Raw genomic sequence first — 20,770 nt, 5'->3', positions numbered from 1 at the left:
TGCCCTCTACCGCAGGGATGCTCGGTGGTTCTTGCCACTGTTTACTTCGGTGGCCGGAATCATAACCACATGATGCGATCCTTTCTCCTCTCAGGCACGCCGGCCGTTTCTCAGCTTCTTCAAGTACTGAGCAGAAAAACCCTAAAATATCAAATATGTTTTTTTGATATATAGAACCAAACTTATGAGAATAAAAAAATAATTAGTAATGGAGAGATTATAAATAATAAAATTATATATTATTATTTTTATAGGGGTCGACAATACGAAGCGGTTGCCAACATCTTAATTTTAAGCTATTATATTGCCCTCGCGCGCTCCCCCTCTCAGTCCATTCACCACCCACGTCTATCCTTCCACTTATCCGCTCCTTTTGTCGCCTGCCTTCCGCCATAGAAGCAGGAGAGAGAGAGAGAGAATGGCCATGCCGATTTCATCTTCCTCCGTCGCAAGGATCGCGACGAAGCCCTTCGACGGCCTCGTTCGATCGGCTTCAAGAAGTTGCTCGATCGGAAAGATTCACAGCGACCGGAGGACGAGGATTCCTTCCATCAGAGCCGACCTGATCACAGAGCCGGACGCGTTCGAGGTCGGGAGGTTCGTCGGGAGCTACGGCTTCATGAACATCACCAGGTCCCTCCCCCTCTTCTCTTTCTTACGCGTTCTTGCCTTCGCCTCTGTTTCTTGGATCGCTTCGCGGTTTCAGGAGAATATTGGGTTCCGATCATGTACTTTTTCTTGGAGAATCTGTAGATGCATGTCCGGTTCGCCCGAATCTTGGATTCTGATCATGTATTTTTTGGATAATCTTCAGATGCTTGTTCTTCTGGTTGGGTTCGATCAGGATTCGACTCGGGTCTTGTGATTCTGATCATGTTACTGAAGAATCTATAGGTGCATATTCTTCCGAAAGTATTCGACTCTGATCTTGGGTTTCTGATCATGTTACTGAAGAATCTATTGATGCATGTTCTTCTGATAGAATTCGACTCGGGTTTTGGGATTCTGATCATGTAGTTTTTGAGAATCTGTAGAGGCACATTCTTCTGATGAGGTCCGGCTTGAATCTTGGATTTCCTTCATGTGTGTTTTGGTTATTTAGTTCCTTAGGGTTTGTAGGGTTTCCTACCTTGGTATATGGGTTTAGTAGTTTCTCCCTCCCTTGTGGATCTTGGTGTTTATTAAATGTCATCTTGCAGTTGAAGCAACTACGAGGGATCTCTAACACATTTGGGTTGGCTTTTTCGAACAGCTATTCATCATTTCAATCAGGAGGGTTTTCTAATGCTAATGTGTTTGATGAATTCTCTCCTGGATATTCTTCGGAAGACATGGAACGTCTGAGAGTCCAAGACGTTGGCGAGGGCCGAGTGAAGATCAGGTGCTTTTGGTAGCTTCAGCCAATTTGCTCATTGTCCTATTTGCTTTTTGTTCACTGACATAGTAATGTTATCATCACTGCAGTCTTTTTCAGGCTTTACGAGGGAAGAGTAATCCAAGGTCCATTGAAGGGAACCCGAGTCATTTTCAAGGTATTCATCTACTAGGATGACTTGCAATAAGTAAGGAAAATGGTTCATCTGCTCTTCTACTTTTCCTGTGCAATTCTTCTTCTTCATTATTCTTCATGTGTAAATTTCCTTGTCTTGGTATTGAGATTTCATGTTAGCTTTGAATTATGCGTGTCCTATCATAATGTGATGGCTATGTCTAATCAGAAAGTTATATAGCAAACTTAGCATCTACTTTGACACAGAACTAGCAAAATTGCTATCATGGCATATTGTTAACTTTGTCTAAGTGTTTGATCAGGGCTAATTACCGATTATCCCCTAAGGTTAGACCTCTTTAGCATTCCGGTCCTTAGACTTAAAAAATTTACATTGGAACCCCTATAGTTATGAAAGTGAAATATTTAACCCATTTATCCTAACCCCGTCGGTTTTATCGATGGAACATATAGCACATGACAGCACGTGTAGAAATGACACAAAAACGATGGGTTAAAAAATAATTTCAGTGTCCCAGTTATATTTTCTTTCTTCTTAATTGATTATTGTGATGGTGGCGGACGATGGCGTCGTTGGGGCTGCGGGTGACTGTTGTGTTTGTGGTCAACGAGATCGACGTAGTGGTTGGCGGAAGAAGAGGGAGAGCGACGGTGAGAGGTGAGACAAAGGGAGAGGACGACACATATGCCAATGCTTTGCATCTGCATTGGCACCGGTCTGCATCTGCATTGATGTCGACGCAGATGCCAAGTGGTGCCGACGCAAATGTTGAGTGTCATTGTCCCTCAACTCTACCTTCAGGACTCCAACCTGCTCGTCTTTAAGGACATCCCTGCATCGTTCTCGCTGACCACAACCACAAAAGCCACCCACGGCCCCAGTGTCGTCATCGTCCGCCACCACCATAATAGTCGATTAAGAAGAAAAAAAACCTAATTGGAACATTGAAATTACCTTTTAACCCATCATTTTCGTGTCATTTCTGCACGTCCTGTTACGTGTTATATCTTCCATCAGTAAAACCGATGGTGTTAGGACAAATAAAGTTAAATATTTCACTTTCATAACCATAGGGGTTTCAATATAAATTTTTAAAGTTTAGAGACCGGGATGTTAAAGAGGTCTAACTACAGGGGATAATCTGTAAAGAGGTCTAGCATGATTTTTTTCTTTAAATCTGATACAAGCATTTAGGTTTGTTGGATGCATAGTCTGGATGGATCGCTTACACGAATGCATACTCAAAGAGATCATATTTGTTTATTACTCCAAGGAATTGTGTGACTCGATTTTAAAAAGCAAATAAGATATGCTACATCTATAAATTGAAGATTTCATCTGATGATACTGTTCATAGTTTTATTATGCACGTTCTGTAGTTGCATCAAACATTTGTTAGAGCTGCTATTATTAATTGACAATGACTAACAGTTCTTTCTTTCTTTTGCCACTCCTCTACCTCTTATTTCTATTTAGTCATCACATACAAGCTTCATGAATGTGTTTCTTCTCCATCCCATTGCCATCTGACTGCACAGAATGAGCTATTTTACCATTGATAAAGATTTAAGTGCCCATTATTGTTAACTGCTAGAATACTTAGCAGTTCTTCCCCTCCTAGTATCACTTGTACATCGTGGGTACAGTCTTGGACATGGACAAAAACAGTGACCTAAAAAGAACTATTGGTTCTTATTTGTATACCCAGAATTAACTAGAACCATAGGGTGATGAGCAAGGTGAATATAATGGTTGACCACTCTGAATTTGGTTTGTCAGGGTGTAATCAATTGGTTCTTCTGTTTCGGCTGTCAAAGCAGCTAATTTTTATCCTGCACATCAGAATGAAATTCATAGATCACAACTTTCTTTTTCTCTAAGAGCTAGCTTATATTCATTGAGGTATATCCTGGACGACGAGCTGGTGGTGTCGAAGCAGATATGATGGCTGCCAATGAGCTAGGTACCCATGTTTTCCTTCAAGTAAGGACAACTTGTTGCCACTTAAGATCTTGAAGGTATTTTTTTACTTTCACTGTAAAAGTATTGTCTTCTAATTTATGAAGTTGCGCTGTGACTTGCAGAGTGATTCAGAAAAACTATGTCCAAATCTTCAGTTTTTGTTAGGTGGTTTTGAGACGAAAATGGGGGAGCAGGTTTGTTACTAAGAATTGCCATGCCTTTTGTATCCATAGCAACTTTGTAATTGCTAACAAAGTTTTCTTTGCAGTGGCTTGCTTGTAGGAATGATGGGAAATATAGTGCTGCTGACTATGGCAAATCTGTGAGTGAAGCAAATTCAAAGGATACTGCTAAAGGAGAAAATTTCTGGAACCCTTTTACTAAGGAACAAAAAATGAAGCGAAGAAGAATTTATGTTATTAAACTGCTTAATGGGGCTATGAATGGTCTGGCCTACATGCATGATCATGACAGATTACACCAGAGTCTTGGCCCCTCTTCAGTTGTTCTAAAGTATACATAAATATATAGGAAGTATTTTTCTTCCCAATGCTTGTTGAACGTTTTTATCCAATAGGGTGAATTTGTATGTTATCTTGGCAGCACAATGGTGGAGAAAGATGCCTCTTATTTGGTGCCGAAACTCCGTGACTTATCCTTTTCAGTTGATATTGGGTAAGCTAAGATTCATTTTTTTCCATTCCTTTTCCTGTAAAAGGATTGTTTAAATTTGTGTTGTGTTTTTGTTTGATCAAAAATGCACTTTCACAAAGTTGTCAAAATTGTCTATCAAATATGTATCTAGCTGTGCATAAAGACAGAACCTGTTTGATAATTCATTGACAATTTCTTTTAAGTAATTGTGCTATTCTTCATTGGTGAGTGATAGGCATTGTTATGATATTATTCAATTTGATTCAAATTTAGATTCTTCACCCAAATCACATGAATGCAGAATACTCGAGTCAGTGCTATCAAAAACCGGCTCGCAATGAGTATTTCCCAAATGAGCATCCCAATTGCTATTCAGAATCTAATCTATTCAAGCAGCATCTGAGTTAATGTTGACTGTATATAGCAGTGCTGTGCCTATATATCAAATGTCCCAAGTATCTGCACTAGCTTGGGAGCCATCAGCTTTTTATGCTTGTGATACTTTTGCATTCTAGTGCTTACCATTACCTACCTGGCTATCACAAGAAAGTTGAGTATCTGGCAAAAACCTGCTATAGGTTCTCACAAGTCGCAAGCAGAACTGCCTTCCGGTCTCACATGCTTGCATGCTCAAGCCCTTACTCTTTTATATGCACAGTCGAACCATGTTCAGTAGAAACTTCAATTAGTTGTTTGGCTGTGAACTTAGGTGAACACAGGATTAGTATTAGAATTGCAGCCTATTCCAGATATCTTTTACAATTTACATATAATTATTTTCTTAGTACAATAATAGTTTATTGTATAATTCAATGATAAGATGTTTTGGTATTCTAATTTTTCTTTTTCTTCATGAGATGATGTTAAAATTTTGCACATTTTAGTGTAATTTGTATATTCATAAGAAAAGGCCTAGGCATGCTAGAGCAGGACGACCCACAGAAAATTCACTAGGATGCTAGGCCTCTGAATCTGAGGACATTTCTGGCTTGGGCTCTAAAATAAGCTCAATCCCTAGGTGGACTGTATTTCTAGTGGGGACATTACTGGCTTAGCCTGGCCAGCCCAGAATGCATACTGACATTTTCTGACAATTTTAGTACCTGTTAATACTTTAAGAGCTTAAACAATCAAAATTAGCTTACAATGCTACTACACATATTTACATTAATCCTATGCGCAGTTCTTTGCTGTAAGTTTGTGGTTCTGTTATGTGGTGCTTTAGATTCTCTTATAAATGAATATCTGTGATTGACTTAAAATATTTGGCAGGTATTCATCATTAGGAGCAGCTCAGAGTACACTATCAGAAGGACTATGGCGACGGGCATCGGCAGCTGGGGCTTTTACTCCTTTGGAGAAACGAGCTTATGGAATAGCTGATGACATGTAGGTTTTGCAAAGCTTATGGCAATATGGTTCTTTGCTTTAATTTGTTTTCTTTATTTATCTTAAAATTTTAATGAAGCAATTGTGCATATGTGTCGAGCAAATTACCTCTAAAATTATTGATGTCGTTAAAACAGTTATGAAGCTGGACTTTTTTTTGCGTACTTAGCGTTTATTCCATTTTGTGAGGCGGGCATTATCGATAGCATTTCCTTGCAAGTAAGTCGGAATTTATTATTGTAGAATGCACCTTGACTTGCTAGTTTTTGTTCTTTTGTCCTTTTGCAACATATAAAGTCTAATCATTTGTTCTGTTAACTTGCAGAGGCTTTTTGAAAATACATTTCAGCTTGACCTTCAAGCTGTAAGAGAGTAAGAAATTGAACTTATAGTTTTTGCAAATTGTACTTCTGCTTATGTTGTTCTTATAGAGCCAGCTAATATTTATTTCAAATCATCTGAGAGATAATATGTGATTGGTATTACTGTGACATTCATAAGAATAATACTAAAAAGATGCTTCATGTTCAGAATTATGTTCCTTTATCAACATAATTTTGGGTTTTGTATGTTTCCTTTAAGTCAAACTACCATTAATCATGTTTGGTTATTTATTTTTCAGCAAAATGTTCCATGTGATTCCTCGTAATTTTATTTTATCTGATGTAGAAATCTGCACGTATTGTCAATTTTGATGGTGACACCATTAGAGGTTGGTTAGAATTAAGGTCTAAAGTTTTTGGTTTAGGGACAACGCCGATCAGCGGTTGGATCAATACGGATCAACGTACAAGACTTTGTGTGGATCAATGTCTATTGTCAATTATTGTTGATTTTTATGGTGACACCATTAGAGGTTGGTTATAATCAAGGTCTAAATTTTTTTGTTTGTGACCAACAACACCAATCAGCGGTTAGATTTGAGGTAGAACTACGAGGAATAGCAATGAATGAATTGGACATGTCCAAAGGAGATGTAGTGCACCAAGAGAGGTGAATCAATTCATGATAATGGTCACAGGAGGAAGACATCAGAGGACAGCGTTAGAAACGCTAGGAATGGTGTTCGATGGTCTTTGACTAACGATACAGTCCTTGGTTGTTTGGATGTATCAGCAGCTTGTCCTGAATGTAGTAGGTGCTTGCTGCTACTGTGCTGGTGCCATTATTTCTGCTCCTACAAGATAGCAGGTGCTTGAACAGTTATATAAGATAGCATATACGGCATATTTTGTGAATTTTTTGTGTTTTAAATAGTTAGGCTTCAATCTACTGCAAATAATATTCCTCCGAACATGTTTTTAGAGTTGATGGCATGATACATTCAACTGACTCCATATGCTTCTGTAGATATTGTTTAGCGGATGACCGTTTATTGGAAGCTGTCAAGTTTCTAGATCTAGGTGATGGCGCTGGCTGGGAGTTGCTTCAGGTCAGGTTTTGCTTATTATTGATTCTATACGGCCTTTTTGTGTATGTTAGTATTCTTATACATGCTATGTTTTTTAAAAAATATCTTGTGTGGTTTATGCATATTGGTCATGTTGTTCTATATTTTAAATGAATCAGTTAACCACGTAATGCCAAAAAGACTTTTGTATTTTGAGTGCCTTTTTTCACTCGTTGTAACACTGTAGATTAAGCTACTGAGCTAAATGCTTATTGTAACATTTTCTTTGTTTTGTGACAGGCGATGCTTAATCCCGATTACCGTCAACGTCCAATTGCTGAAGCAGTATTGAATCATCGCTTTATGAGTTTGGTTAATTTATTATAGTCCTTGTACAGTATATAGTTGGCTACTATCGAAATGGCCAATGTTTTTTGGTTTTGTTTTTGAGTCAGAATGGCAATATGGTTCTTTGCTTTAATTTGTTTTCTTTATTTATCTTAAAATTTTAATGAAGCAATTGTGCATATGTGTCGAACAAAATACCTCTAAAATTATTGATGTCATTAAAACAGCTATGGAATAACTTTATTACTGTAGAATGCAACTTGCTCATAGACACACAGCAGTGGATACGTCAGCCTACATAGACACACAAGGCACAAAATTTAAACAGTCCGCTGAGTGAGATCACAACCATTGGCAAACCACCAGTCCTGTAGTATTCTGTAGTATTTTAACGACACCATTATTTTAACGAACAACTCATTTTCAATACACTGAAAAACTAATGAGATTTTCTTTAATCTGTAGTTATTTTCAGATGCCTTTGGTTGAAAAATGCTCATGATCTTTGTCCAAAAAGGACCAACCAAGATCAGGGATCCAAGGTGTGTTGCTTGCATCGATTAGGTCCAAAATGCTCGGAACTTTTCCTCACAGTTTTCCGGCACATTGCACAGTAGTGTTTTTGGCAAGCCCAGCAGAAGATGTGATTGTTATTACCAACCTGTTTATTTGTTCATAGACAAGAAAAAAAAATCATCACCAGTTGATTTGTTAAAATATGAAATACCGAATTAAGAGAAAAGGTGACTTCAAAAGAAATAGTCCAATATTAATATGCAGAGGTCGTATTGCAGAATTTCTTAGTTTAAACTAAAATGAGCAACTTCGATCATGTGATTTTATAAAAATGAGTAGAGAGTTCTGCATGAGAGCAACGATACCATGATGGTTATACCACATATTGATACAACATGATCCTAGACATGGTGATTAAGCAACAAATGATGGTGTAAATGTAATAAACGTGTGTAAAAAGCTGCCATCAGAAACCCATCTGACGTCGTAGCAACAGCTGTCTTGAAGCAGGAGCTGAAACATGTAGGTGGATTATTTACATGCGGCAATCAAGTTTCTTGTTCTACAAATGTACAAATTACATGACTACCAATGAATGCAAAAACAGGAAGAATATGCTCAACCGCATTAATCAATATGACAGTTTTTTAAGTTTTAAAATGCATCAAAAGTTAAAACAAAACAATAACTCTGATGTGAAAAACTATATCACTAATTTTCTCACATGCAGTATGATTATATTTTTCATGCACATCATGGATTTATCTCCAAGTAAAAAGCTACATCACAGCGAAAAGCTGGACAGACAAAAAAAAAAAACCATTGCTACGTTAGAGGTATTTAATAGGATTGCTTGCTTTGGAGAGAGTCAAGATGTCCCCCTCTTGAATCTTAGGCTCACCTTTGGATTTACTTGACGACAAGTAGGACATGGATGACCAACATTTGGATATAATTCAGCTCGTATCTGGCCAACCACCTGCCTTGGATTCATCTGAATTTCCCAGCGTTCAATCTCTTCACGGGGGAACAGTTCACACCCTTCCCTACAATATTAACAACTTTGTCACTGTTTCGAACTGACCACAAAGCATAACCATGTAAGTCATCCTAATTTACGACAATTAAGTCACCTGAAATGGTCATAACCATCAATAGCCTTGTTACAGCGGTAGCAGAAATACTGCCCACAGTTCTGGCACACCATCTTGTTACATCCTTCAGTCCTTGAGATTGCCATCTTGCAAGACGGACATTGCTTAGCATCACGAAGGGCTTCCTTGACACTGAGGATCTCATTTATCATCTCACGCTCCATGTGTAACTGGTTTCGTGAAAGATTAGATGAATTCTGGCGTGCCTGGAACAAAAACATGCCAAACAATCTCATTATAGAAAAAAATATATCATTGAAGAAATGAGTTTTTAACTAGAGTCAACACATTTTTATATTGGGATTGCCGAAAATTTATCATCACACAAAATAAGAAAATTTCAGAGTCAATATAGCAAAAACCCAACTTTCTATTGTGGATAAGAAAATACCCATGAATGGTCTGAGTTGGTCTTCTTTAGGAAAATAACCATTCTAAAAACCGAAACCAAAACCAAGTAAATTCTACACGTTGAATGCTGGCCTCTCTTTCAGATAAATTCAGGTACCTACCTGTATGGTGCACACAAACCTCTTTTTACACCACCAAAGTAGAAGAAAAAACAATATCTCACGCTCCAACTTATTTCAGATGATAAATGAACCCGTGACTCAGTTGGCAAGAATCTTGAGTCACAGGAACCTGAGAGCCATATCAAGTGCAATCCATTATCATTTTCTCCAACAATAACCCTCATAACTTACTAGCACAACTTCCTGTGTGGATCTAATGATGTGATGTCATCATTAGATGTCAGATATTTCCCTCAAGAATCCCAGATGTTCCCATATGGCACAACACATTTGTATAGGTAATCCATGTGGGGTGCCAATGATTGCCCCAATGCTCTTTACTGTGACCTGATAAACCTACCAACAGTCTAAGAACTTGTATGTGAAAATTTTAATTTCAGGTCATCAGTAAGAGATCGAACAGGTCATATATAAGCCCTTCACTTTCTTATTTCTTAATGTGTGACTATTGGGAAGCCATGATAATAACATGGGCTGCATATCTTGTTGAAGGATTGGCAACCTGTAGAGAGTGGAAACCTTATTGTTGTCTGAAGAGAACATATACCATAGTCGATTTTCCATACAGATTTTCCTTTGCTGCAACTCAGACAGTGAATAATCTTAAACCCCAATTTGTCTGCGATTTCATGTCATACCAATTGGACAGGAACTTTTTTAGTCTAGGTGAACAAGACCCCTGCCAACATGGGGTTCGGTAAGCATCAATATACGCAACCTTACCCCTCCTAGGTTATTTCCATGACTCAAAACCATATCTCCTAGATCGCAAAAGTGCAACCTTACACCATATTGCAAATTAACTTCCTATTAGAAAAAAGAAAAAATTGCGAGAATTATGGCTGCTAAATGTCTTGCATAGATTTCTTGTTGCAATAGTTTAACTTTAGAGTAGGCATATGTCCAGGAATCGACCTCCACAGGAACCTAAAAATCCTCCAGATGAATATTTCTATGAAAGATTTTTGGTAAAGGTTTCTGTACTGGCTTTCAACCATTTTGGACATGTAACATGATACAACTTAGATCACACGTGAATTTATCTAGTAATACAGCAAAATCAAATAATAGCCTGCTGCATTTGGTACCTGCAAAATTTGTAGCTTTACTTCCAGTGTCATACACTCCACTCCTACATGACGACGTTCTCTGCAAAGGGAGCAAAAGCTGAAGAAACATTTTGAACACTGAGCATGATGCTCCTCATCTTCCAAGCATGCCGTTTCACATCTAGGACAGTAGGCTACATCAGTCATTGAGTCCAATGTCTTCTGCAACACTAATGATTCCCATCGTTTATAGGCTTCACTTCCAAGTAGTCGTTTCAGTAAGCCAGGTGGAACAAAACCACCACATCTATCAGTAGGACACAGCAACTTGGTTACAGTGCCCTCCATCACATGCATATTGGAGTAGGTTTCCAAACATTTCCAGCAAAAGAAATGTTGACAAGGAAGTTTGATAAAACTTGTACCTAATGAAGCATGTAAAAGATCATAAAAGGGTATTTAATGCGAGAAAAATCTTGATAGTACCAAAAACATTTTGATTGATGATATCTTTAAGAAGAATGCAAAACAAAAAGTATTTATACATAATAAGATATATGCATAAAAATAAAGATTTAAGTATTCATAACTGAACTAAGGATAGTATTTTTACATAACTTAATGATGATAAAATATCCATGTAGCTAACCTTAAATAACTGAGGCATTATGGCATGTTCTAGACATATGACTATAGGTATTTCTAACTAAAACAAATTCGATAAAAAAATTACCATTTAAAGAGAGAAAAAGCATCACAAGCCATTATCACACCTATAAATGATGTATCTTTTGTGTGTGAAGTTAAAATGCTAAATTGTAATAGTGGTTGGTATCATGGCCGACAAATAGGAGGTGTTTCTACGAAACATTAAGATTCTTGATGGTCTAGATGAGAATGCAATGACCTAGAACTCAAGTAGTTCATTCACTCTTAAGTACCTAGGAAAAATCTGGTCATTAGGTAAATATGCTTGTTCACATTGGAATTTTGCTTCAAAGTAAATGGTAGGTAAATCATCAATAAAACAAATTCTTCATTATCAAGTTTTTCAAGCCTATTTTTGTAATAGAAAAAAAAGTGTTTGATCCGTTGCACAAGGCAGAACTTCCACCAATGTAGAGTATGAGGAGGGTTAATATATGTAGTATTTCCCTTGCAAGCAAGGAGCTTGTCTATGCAATTTGAACCTTAGTCGCCTAGACCGTAAAGAAGCAAACTTACTCTGACAAGTGACAACAACAAATACTGTCCTGCATCGCAGGAAATTATTATAAAATTCTGCCATGGTAAGGTTAAAGATGATAACCGACTAAAATTTAGGAGAAGACTGATGTGTTAAGAGACAAAGGCGTCTTATGTCCAAATGGAGGTAACTTGTGGACATCAATAGGGAAGAATCGGAAGACTCCTAAACTGATTAGGAAGGATCCAAAAAAGACAAGGCACTATAGGACATTAATTCTAAGTCAATTAGGACATGACTGTGAACCCAAGAAGCAACAGGATCACAATATAAAGGAAAGTAAAGCAGTTCTTGTAGCAATGCAGGAACTCTTGCAAAGTGCTGGATACTGCAGTATAAAAATAATTGGATTATTTTTAATGTGTTTTTCATGTAATAAGATATCCTAGACTACATTGGAATCCTAATATGATTAATACAGAATACGAGTATCCTTCTATGTATGACTCACTGTAGGTCTCTAAGCCATACTAAACTATTGCTCTTTCCCTTTTTGCATTAATAAAGAAGTTGATTGTAATCCTAGTTGATAGTTCACATGGGAAGCTTCTAGATCCCCTTAAATCAAACCAAATCTATTATGTAACAGTATCTTTCTATTGATTAGTGGGATAAGTACAATTAAAATAGTACGTGTCAGCAGTGATGAAATATCATGTGGTAAGAAGAAACTATGCCGAAAAACTGAACACTAGATATTAGAAGGTAAAAACAAATTGAGAAAGCCCATTGACAAAGTTTGTGCATAGGTACATGAGTAAGCAATTAAAAAAAAACAGTACCTAAGAGTCTAATTGACTGGTTTAAGGATACATCTTGGAGTCACTGGATCTTTTGAGTAATATTATCAAAACTAACTTGGAATTCAGTTTACCATGTCTTCTCTTCTCTGTAATAGGAAATGTAGTACTATTCTGACTATATAAATGATGAACTAATTCTACAAGCAGTCATTTGTTACTGAAGCTTGGCGGGCAATCTGTTCTGTTGGCTAACTTCTAATGAAGTGGACATTCCTAACCATCTAATTCGTACGAGAGGAATCAGACTGATATGAATAATATGTAAATATAATGAGAAAGACACTGAAAGGCTTGGCAAGTCAAGCTTTCAATCTTGCAGTAAACAGAGATGTATAGTGGATAGGCTTTTCTCCAAGCATGACAGGATCTTATCACTCTAGTATTCACTCTGGCAAATCGTTTACAAGACTACCTTAGTTTTGAGCTGCATGGAGCTTATTTATGGATATTAATCACAAGTAGATACACAGATGCACAAGAAGAAGAGCATTTAAAGCTTTTCTGGTCGATCTCTCACATCCTTGTTTGTTATCTCATAGGAAATAGTGCATCTAACTCTTTTGAGAAGTTTAAGATATGTTTGAGGTTGGTTCTGTATTGTTACTAAGCTATTATCATAGGCAGCTTCCTGTCAGAAGCCATCCTTATTATGCTATATATATCGAGGAGGCGAGGACATTTATCAATTCAAGTTCCCCTGCCAAGCATTAAAGGACAGCCCAGTTCATGATAGCTCCCACCAATACATGGTCTTGCGAGGGTTAATATATGCAGCCTTAACCTTAGAGGTAGAGAAGTTATTTACACATTTCAAACCCTCTGCGTGATAGTTTATTAACTTAGATGAAATATAAGGGACTAATGGTGGTTCAATATAGCAATTGTAAGGGATGAAATATAGCATAGCTATTAGAATACAAATGAGTGCTGAATAATTAAAAAACAAAATGGCATCCATAGGTTACCATAAAGTGAGATAGGAATGAAACGTACCTAGGAGCAGCATCACGATCTTTTGAATAGATGGCTGTGATTGAGTTCTATATCAAGAAGGTCTAAACTCAAGTTAATGGATCAGTTATCTCATCAGGTCGAATCGTGATATATTAAGTCCTCAACATGATAAATAGAAGAGACTGATTAGCAATTGGGACTTCAAATGAAAATTGAGATCTTACCAAATGCAAAATTTTGGTACAGCATGAATCATGACAGGGCTCAAAGATTTGTAATTTTGAATCAACGAGTCTAGGAGGTTCCCATAAGAGAGGGTGAGAAAAGAAGCTTATACGACTATTTTGAAATAGTATGCATTTATCTTTTGGTTATCAATTGAAAAGCTATAAGGCAATTATTATATTGACCAAAATTTGCACAGCCAAGAATGTGTAGAACAACTGAAATACTAGGAGATGCACTCGCAAGAATCACATTGAACAGAATAATACTAAACTAACTGCATTAACTAGCATATAGGACTTTTAAGGATTTAAATTCATATATGGGATATAAACTACTAAACAAGCATACATTTTGGATGTTAAAAAAAATCATAACATTCAAGGGAAGGAGCTACTTTAATTTACCTGCATATTCGGTGAAGCAGATAATACACTGATGAAGATTGTTAAGAAAAGATTGATGGCATTTCTCCTGATCATAATTGATCATAGAGGAAATGATAAAATCCGGTCGGGCATTTCCAAAATCGGCACGGATATCTTTCACATCTTGCATGTCATATCGATCCAGCATTACACCACTATCAAACCCAAGGTAAGAAAGAGAATAATTTTGTAGCCAATCTACCCACTGATATGTAATTTCTTGTCCTGGTTGCTCCATCCATATGGCATCCAGCTTATGACAAAGACTGGAAATTTTTTCGGAGTTCAACCAATCTACTGTGATGGTAAAGTAGGGGGGATGATGACTTGGATATGATTTAGGCAGTAAACACGTCAACAGTAGTGGAGGCAAATATTGAACATTGAAAGTGTACAAAAATTCATGAGAATCATCACTTTTTGTCCTCCCATTTAGACTTCTGGACCCAGATTTTACCTTAGTGGTAGACGATTGGAGCATTGCAGATACATTGATGCAGTCAGGGAGATCGTACTCCATGCGTACCTACCCCAAAGACATCAGGTAATCAACCACCTAGTGTTATAGTTTATACAATTGCACACAAGAAGATCAGTGTTAATTAAACAAACCTGGAAAAATCTTAAACCCTCTTTTTTATCAAAGCTCAAAACATTGTCCCCATAAATTGCTTCGAGAGCCAACACCTGCATATCAGAGACCAACTGTGACTAAAAACAAATTTTAACCTAAGTAACTTCTTTTCTCATGAACACACATTATGCCAAGAATGATTATGTCCGTCTTCCAAATGCTATTCAATTCTTTGATAAAAGCAAGGTTTGATGTACTGAAGTATAACGCTCGGTACGAGCGGTACATACCGGTCCAATAGAGGATCGGTACGGGTGGTATGTTGGTACACCCTAGTGTACCGTGTATCGATAGGCTCGATACAGCTTGGTATGTACCATACCAATAGTTGGTCGATACACCAATACGGACCGATAATGCAAACCATGGATAAAGAATATTTTGCTATATAAGACCAAAAAGCAACTCAAATACTGCATCTTTGGAAATATCTGTTTAACTGCATAAAGAATTTTGAAGAAACTATTTACATGTAAAATATAGTGAGAGCTCATGTAAAACAAATGAGGGATGGTTATCATTAGAATCAACATCATAGAGCATAAAGAATTTTAAAGAAACTATTCAATTTGGTGCACGTCGAAGTTAGTATTATATTCTTTTTTTTGCCTTTCTTACTTTCCTCTTTTTTCTCATTTAAGTACTTGAGTTATCATCTGATTTACATATCCTATTGATCTTTTATATATGTTTGTGGTTGTTACTTATGATTTTGTAGAAAGTCCAAACTACAGACGAGCAATCATCATCACGCACGTTATGTAGCATTGTGGTAGTAATCCTATTCCCATTACTTACTGTTCATTCTGTTTCCTCCTAGGAAGTTCTTCTAGCAACTACACTCTTAATCACAAGTTAAATGGTGGATAACCCTTTTGTGGTCTTTTAGTAAATAAAGTGCCTCTCATCATTACCAGTTGTCACAATGAATCAATGTAGCCCAAAAGCCAACTCACTGGAGGCATGAAAGGCATTGGTCTTATCTAGGCCTGCAACGTGAGATGTGTAAAAATTGCTACTTGAAGCCCTCACTTCTAAAATAAATCTCTGGAACAATAATTTATTTAATGTTATATGATGTTTTTGTAAAAATAATTGATGTATAGGCATATGACAGAGTGTATGTGTAAGGTTGTTGGCCGATGCTCTTCTACTAAGTGTTCTGTGGTGTGTTTGCAACGAACAAGGTAGACGGAAAATCCAAGGTGATGTAAAAGCTATGGGCCTTGGATGTTCTTTACAGCAATGGCTTCAGATTCTTGACAAGGTTAATCTAGACCTTGTAAGGTGGCTGCATTGCAATATTATCTTGCCTCCGAGGTCTTATTCACTAAAACCCTGTGGCCAGTAAGTTTCACGTGAATGTGGCAGTGCAATTCCACACTCTTATTTGGTATAGTATATCTTAAAAGTCTAAGATAACAAGCTAGTGAAAGAGATAACTAATTTAATGAAATAAAAGTGAAAAGGCAAGGGAGTAGAAGACTGGATTGGAAGAAGAAAACTAGAATCTGGACAAAACACCCAGAGGTTGGATGAGACAGGCTTTATTCCATTTTCTATTAGTTCAAAATAATTTGAACTAACTAAAGATCTTATCTTATCATTCTTTTAGATAATGATAAAAGAAGTAAACCTACACAAATACAACATCCAACAGACAAATTTCCTAACCTCAGACAAATTTAAAAATTTGACTCATCCTAGACTGGAATGCATCATAATAGGATCACTAGACAAACAAATTAAAAAACATAACTCCTAGATTGGAATGCATGATATAGGATTTCCTAGACTCGAACAAATTAAAAAACCTGATCTTCATACATTTGGATCCATCATAACAGGCATCCAATCTGATATTATTTTCTAATTTATCATGTGACATAGGCCAAATGACATTGTAACATGGAGCTAGCTAGTCATTGCTATGTCGATTACTACTAAGTCTTGATATTACCCTTTTTTGTTATTTTCAAAATCCAAATATATCGAGCTACATACTTAGGAGATGTTGTTCAGCGCATATAGCAAGAATGATGACCATGAAAAATCTCAAACCAATTTCTAGTGACCCAGTCAAGTACAATCACTGATCTTGCTAAGTGTTTCCCTTAAGAAGCATGTTCTTACCCACATACTAGAAGCTGCATGCTTAATGCTAATGTTTGGTTAGCAGAGGCAACTCTAATCAAGGCAAATGGTGGGTCTTACTGCCATTATTGCCACTAATATTTATGTGAGATTCCTGTTCCAGTAAATTAACACTTGATATCGGTGTTTAAAAGACATGTATTCTTCAAATTTGTACTGAGTTACTAAAATGATGGTATCTTGAGAATTATTAAAGTAAAGGTTCCTTTTTTGCTTTCAGTGTCCCCATAGAAGCCCCCACAACAGCTGCCCTAGTGTCCAATAAAGCTCACAATTTCTAATTGGATTAAAGAAGTGTCAGTTTCTTATTTTCTGGTGACCACAAGACACAAAGTCTCACCACTATGAATGACAGTTTTCATCAGTGAAACAATCGCTTTAAGAACAACATCACTAATTTGCCAACATTGAATACGAACTAATTTTGTATACAGTTTTCACCAGTAGTAAACTAAATTCCAGAGACTTGACAAAGATTACTTCTCTTATAATTAATAAACAAGTATCACATAGACATGCCATCTAAATAATCTTCACAAAATTTAGAAGGTGACCACAAAATGATTTTCTTGAGGAACCCCCTTGCCATTGGCAGGTGCTAGAAAGTTCGAAAGAAAGTTACGATAAATGGAGATCATCCCATTACGTTTGTCAAGCAGTGACAGAGCAACGTGAGGTAATTTGACCCAAACAACGCCCTTAAAGCCCTTTCCACTCCATAGATATGGACACATACCTTTCCCACTCTTCACATGACACCTCTTACTGTGTAACTTTGCCCCCCCCACCCAGCCACCAACAGTTATAAAATGCCTTTAAAACGTACACAACAAATGTGAGGTCGCTATTCAAGATGCCTAAAATAGCGAAGGGAACCAAAGTGAAAAGCTATCAATCTCACCTTGCCACTGGTAATACAACCATGCAAGTAATGATTTTCGCCAGTTTCTCCCCCCAAACTAGCAATTAGTCCTCCTTGATAAGATCCCCACCCACATCCTAAACTATGTCAAGAATGGTCAGATCATCTCATTCTTGTCCCTACACGGAATTATTGTTCAAGAAAAGGACCACAAATTATCAAGAACTTAATCCAACCAACGAGTCACGAATTCTTTAGCTAGGACAAGAAGAGAAGTCCAAAGAAATTACCTCATCCTCCTGCATCTGGTCATTGGCCCGTATCTGTTCTTCCGATAACTCGGGTTCCTCTCCACTAATCCTCAGCTCATCCAATCTCCCGATTGCCGCTTCGAGATATTTGAGATCGTCCGTGGCACCCATCGCGGATGGATCGCCGGATTCGTCTCTCTGATGTTCACGATCGGATCCGACCGCAATTCTTGATTCTTGGACGGAGCCGACGGGATCTGGGGTGGGGTTCGAGGTTTGGGACGCAGAGGAGGTCGCTGTGGGTTCTTCCCGTCTCGGTTTCGGCACCCATCTGACGGCGGAGGATGACATGGCTCTCTCTGTCTCTGGGATACGGTTCGCTTCCACGAGCTTGCGAACGGACGCAGCGTCGCCGCCTCGGGAGAGTCGAGTTCTTGATCCCAACCGTGGGAAGAACCGTCACGGAACCGTCGTAAACGCTCAAATGGTTGGTGTGGGGGGTGGGTAGGTACGGTCACCTGCGGTGCGTGAACACAGACAGAGTGGTGGTGAAGGTTTGTTATCGGAACGGGGAAAGCATGTATAAATTTTGTGGCTTACCGCCATTTCACTCGATGAAGTCTTTTATGGGTGTCGGAGGACAGGAAACAATAAATTGGTAAATACTCGCTCGAGCTTAAACAAGATCATCAAAATTCATAAATTTATGGATTACATGAGGGTAACAAATTGCTAAAATTGATATGTTTCGATATGTTTTAAGTTGAAAAATATATTAAAAAAATCTTCTCGAGGAGATGATGTGATCGTGACTCAAGGATTATTCGTCAAAGATTATATTATGGTATTTTCTGTAAAATCTCTTTAGCGATCAAGTTAGAAAGCTTTTATTCGTTTAGAATATTATGAGTCGGTCCATAATAATATAATATTTATTTTATAATACAATAAAATATATATAAGAAGGTTGGTTGGATTTTATAATAATCGATTTAATGAGATGATATTTCTTTTTGATGTAACGTGGATGAAGTATGTCAAATCGAATATTTGTCATCTCGAAGTTGATAGGGCACATCCGGTAAGCATTGACTATACTCCATATGTTGAGTCTGATGAAAATAATATATAAAGAGGATATTTTTAAACATCTAAAAATTTTTGGATGCTATAGACGTATCATTTGATATACTTTTTAGCAAGTGTATAAAAGGAATATTATTTTTTAATTATTTCTCGATGGATGTATCTTTATTGAATATATCATGTATAAAGAGATGTTTATGATATGGTTGGCCACTAATGTAACCGGCTTCAATGCAACCAATCCAAAGTTATCATTGACTTGTCAACATGATTGTTTCGAGGGCTCGACCATTGTGAAGGTGTGGTCCTTAGAAAGTGATCATGTTGACAATATGACCAACTTAAGAAAATAAGAGACTTCAAAGAGTCCTCATTTTTAGAAAATAATTATCATGATGTTGAAAGATCTAAATGACTTGATAGTGTGATTGTCTTGAGGAAGTTCATCTCAACAATGAAACTGGCTTGTAGTAGCAATGGTCCTGAGAGACTAAGCCATAAATCATAAGGTTATTCATGATTGGTTTACTTCTTACTATTTGGTTGTATTTCTTTCTTCCTTACATAAGGGTTTTAATTATATTTAATTAGTTCATAAATGATCTAAAACTATCAAAGGAATCATAATGAACTAAAGCTATTAATGGATGGATGAATCAACACAAATAAGTGTGAATCGACTAGTTGCTTGGTCTCATTGGACAACTTCATAAAGTAGTTAGCTAAAATTTCTTCATCCTCTTCTTCAGACATTAATTTTTGATAGAGTATTCAAATTCTTCCACTAACTACACAAAGGATATGATTGGAGGGGGTATATTGCAAGAGTTGTTGGAACTTAATGGGAGAAAACTCAAATTCCCTTCACTATTCAGATACTTCAATCCCATCTCTACAGTTGAGGAACTTCTTCCACCACACTCTTACTCTCCCCTAAACAATTTTATTAAAAGGTTAAGAAGTAATATTAGCTTAGGTACATTTATTTATGTTTTATTAATAATAATTATTAATTTGGACCATAAATGGTAATCACATTTGATGCATTGTAAATTATTACCATTCAAATCTTATTTAATTTTGGTTCCATCCATTTATTAAGTGGATGTGAAAATATATTTCTGCATATCAATAAAATTTGATTCTATAATTCTATTTTTTAGATTTTAAATTAATAAATCTATTAATTATTTTTATTGTAAAAGCTGATAATATATAGTTGACTGTCTTACTAAAGGCTTAAATAGGACTAAGGTCATAGTGTGATCATATTGAAGGAGGTTCAATATGATAATAACAAGTTGATTGGTTAGCTAAGGAGTACGATGGTTAGCACTTTAGTGTATATAGATATGGAGTTTATCTCTGACCCTATTTATATGATAATTAGTATTCCTATGTAGAGGTATAGAAAAAAAATAGTTTTTGAAAGAGACTTTATAATATTTTTTACGAAATATAACTCTACATATATCTCTGATAGGCGCTCTCTTATTGGGCCATTACTCGACCGTCACAAATATGTATTTCATACTATGTATAAGTTAGTTGAAGTTTGGGTTGGAAGGAATATAGTTCAAGATTTTGTTCACTTTGTTTTCTTCAAATAAATACTTTACTT

General features: G+C 36.8%; 2 protein-coding genes across 4 annotated transcripts; one reads left to right on the top strand and one right to left on the bottom strand.

The window, feature by feature from the left end:
- The first annotated feature begins 291 nt into the window (after nucleotides 1-291).
- LOC135639036 (uncharacterized) lies at nucleotides 292-7,449 on the top strand. 3 transcript variants are annotated; one of them, XM_065152752.1, is made up of 12 exons: nucleotides 292-633; nucleotides 1,200-1,381; nucleotides 1,475-1,532; nucleotides 3,414-3,494; nucleotides 3,578-3,667; nucleotides 3,742-3,986; nucleotides 4,077-4,148; nucleotides 5,400-5,516; nucleotides 5,654-5,735; nucleotides 5,842-5,888; nucleotides 6,867-6,948; nucleotides 7,207-7,449. In XM_065152752.1, the coding sequence occupies exons 2-12, from the start codon at nucleotides 1,332-1,334 to the stop codon at nucleotides 7,291-7,293; spliced, it is 1,011 nt and encodes a 336-aa protein (XP_065008824.1). In that variant the 5' UTR covers nucleotides 292-633; nucleotides 1,200-1,331; the 3' UTR covers nucleotides 7,294-7,449. The 3 variants fall into 3 exon arrangements, with proteins under 3 accessions (XP_065008824.1, XP_065008822.1, XP_065008823.1); XM_065152750.1 differs by having other exon boundaries at nucleotides 305-633; nucleotides 1,253-1,381; XM_065152751.1 differs by having other exon boundaries at nucleotides 308-633; nucleotides 1,253-1,381; nucleotides 3,596-3,667.
- A 20-nt stretch (nucleotides 7,450-7,469) lies between these two features.
- Nucleotides 7,470-18,621, bottom strand: LOC103984905 (uncharacterized). The gene is made up of 7 exons (XM_009402481.3): nucleotides 18,103-18,621; nucleotides 14,775-14,849; nucleotides 14,142-14,688; nucleotides 10,546-10,931; nucleotides 8,904-9,130; nucleotides 8,672-8,816; nucleotides 7,470-7,915 (listed from the first exon to the last, which is right to left on the bottom strand). The coding sequence occupies exons 1-7, from the start codon at nucleotides 18,412-18,414 to the stop codon at nucleotides 7,784-7,786; spliced, it is 1,824 nt and encodes a 607-aa protein (XP_009400756.2). The 5' UTR covers nucleotides 18,415-18,621; the 3' UTR covers nucleotides 7,470-7,783.
- Between the last annotated feature and the right edge of the window lie 2,149 nt (nucleotides 18,622-20,770).

The sequence above is a fragment of the Musa acuminata genome, chromosome BXJ3-5 (assembly GCF_036884655.1).
Source record: "Musa acuminata AAA Group cultivar baxijiao chromosome BXJ3-5, Cavendish_Baxijiao_AAA, whole genome shotgun sequence".
Lineage (NCBI taxonomy): Eukaryota > Viridiplantae > Streptophyta > Magnoliopsida > Zingiberales > Musaceae > Musa > Musa acuminata.
Note: the sequence above shows the minus strand (reverse complement) of the source record. Positions and strands in the feature narration are given on the sequence as shown.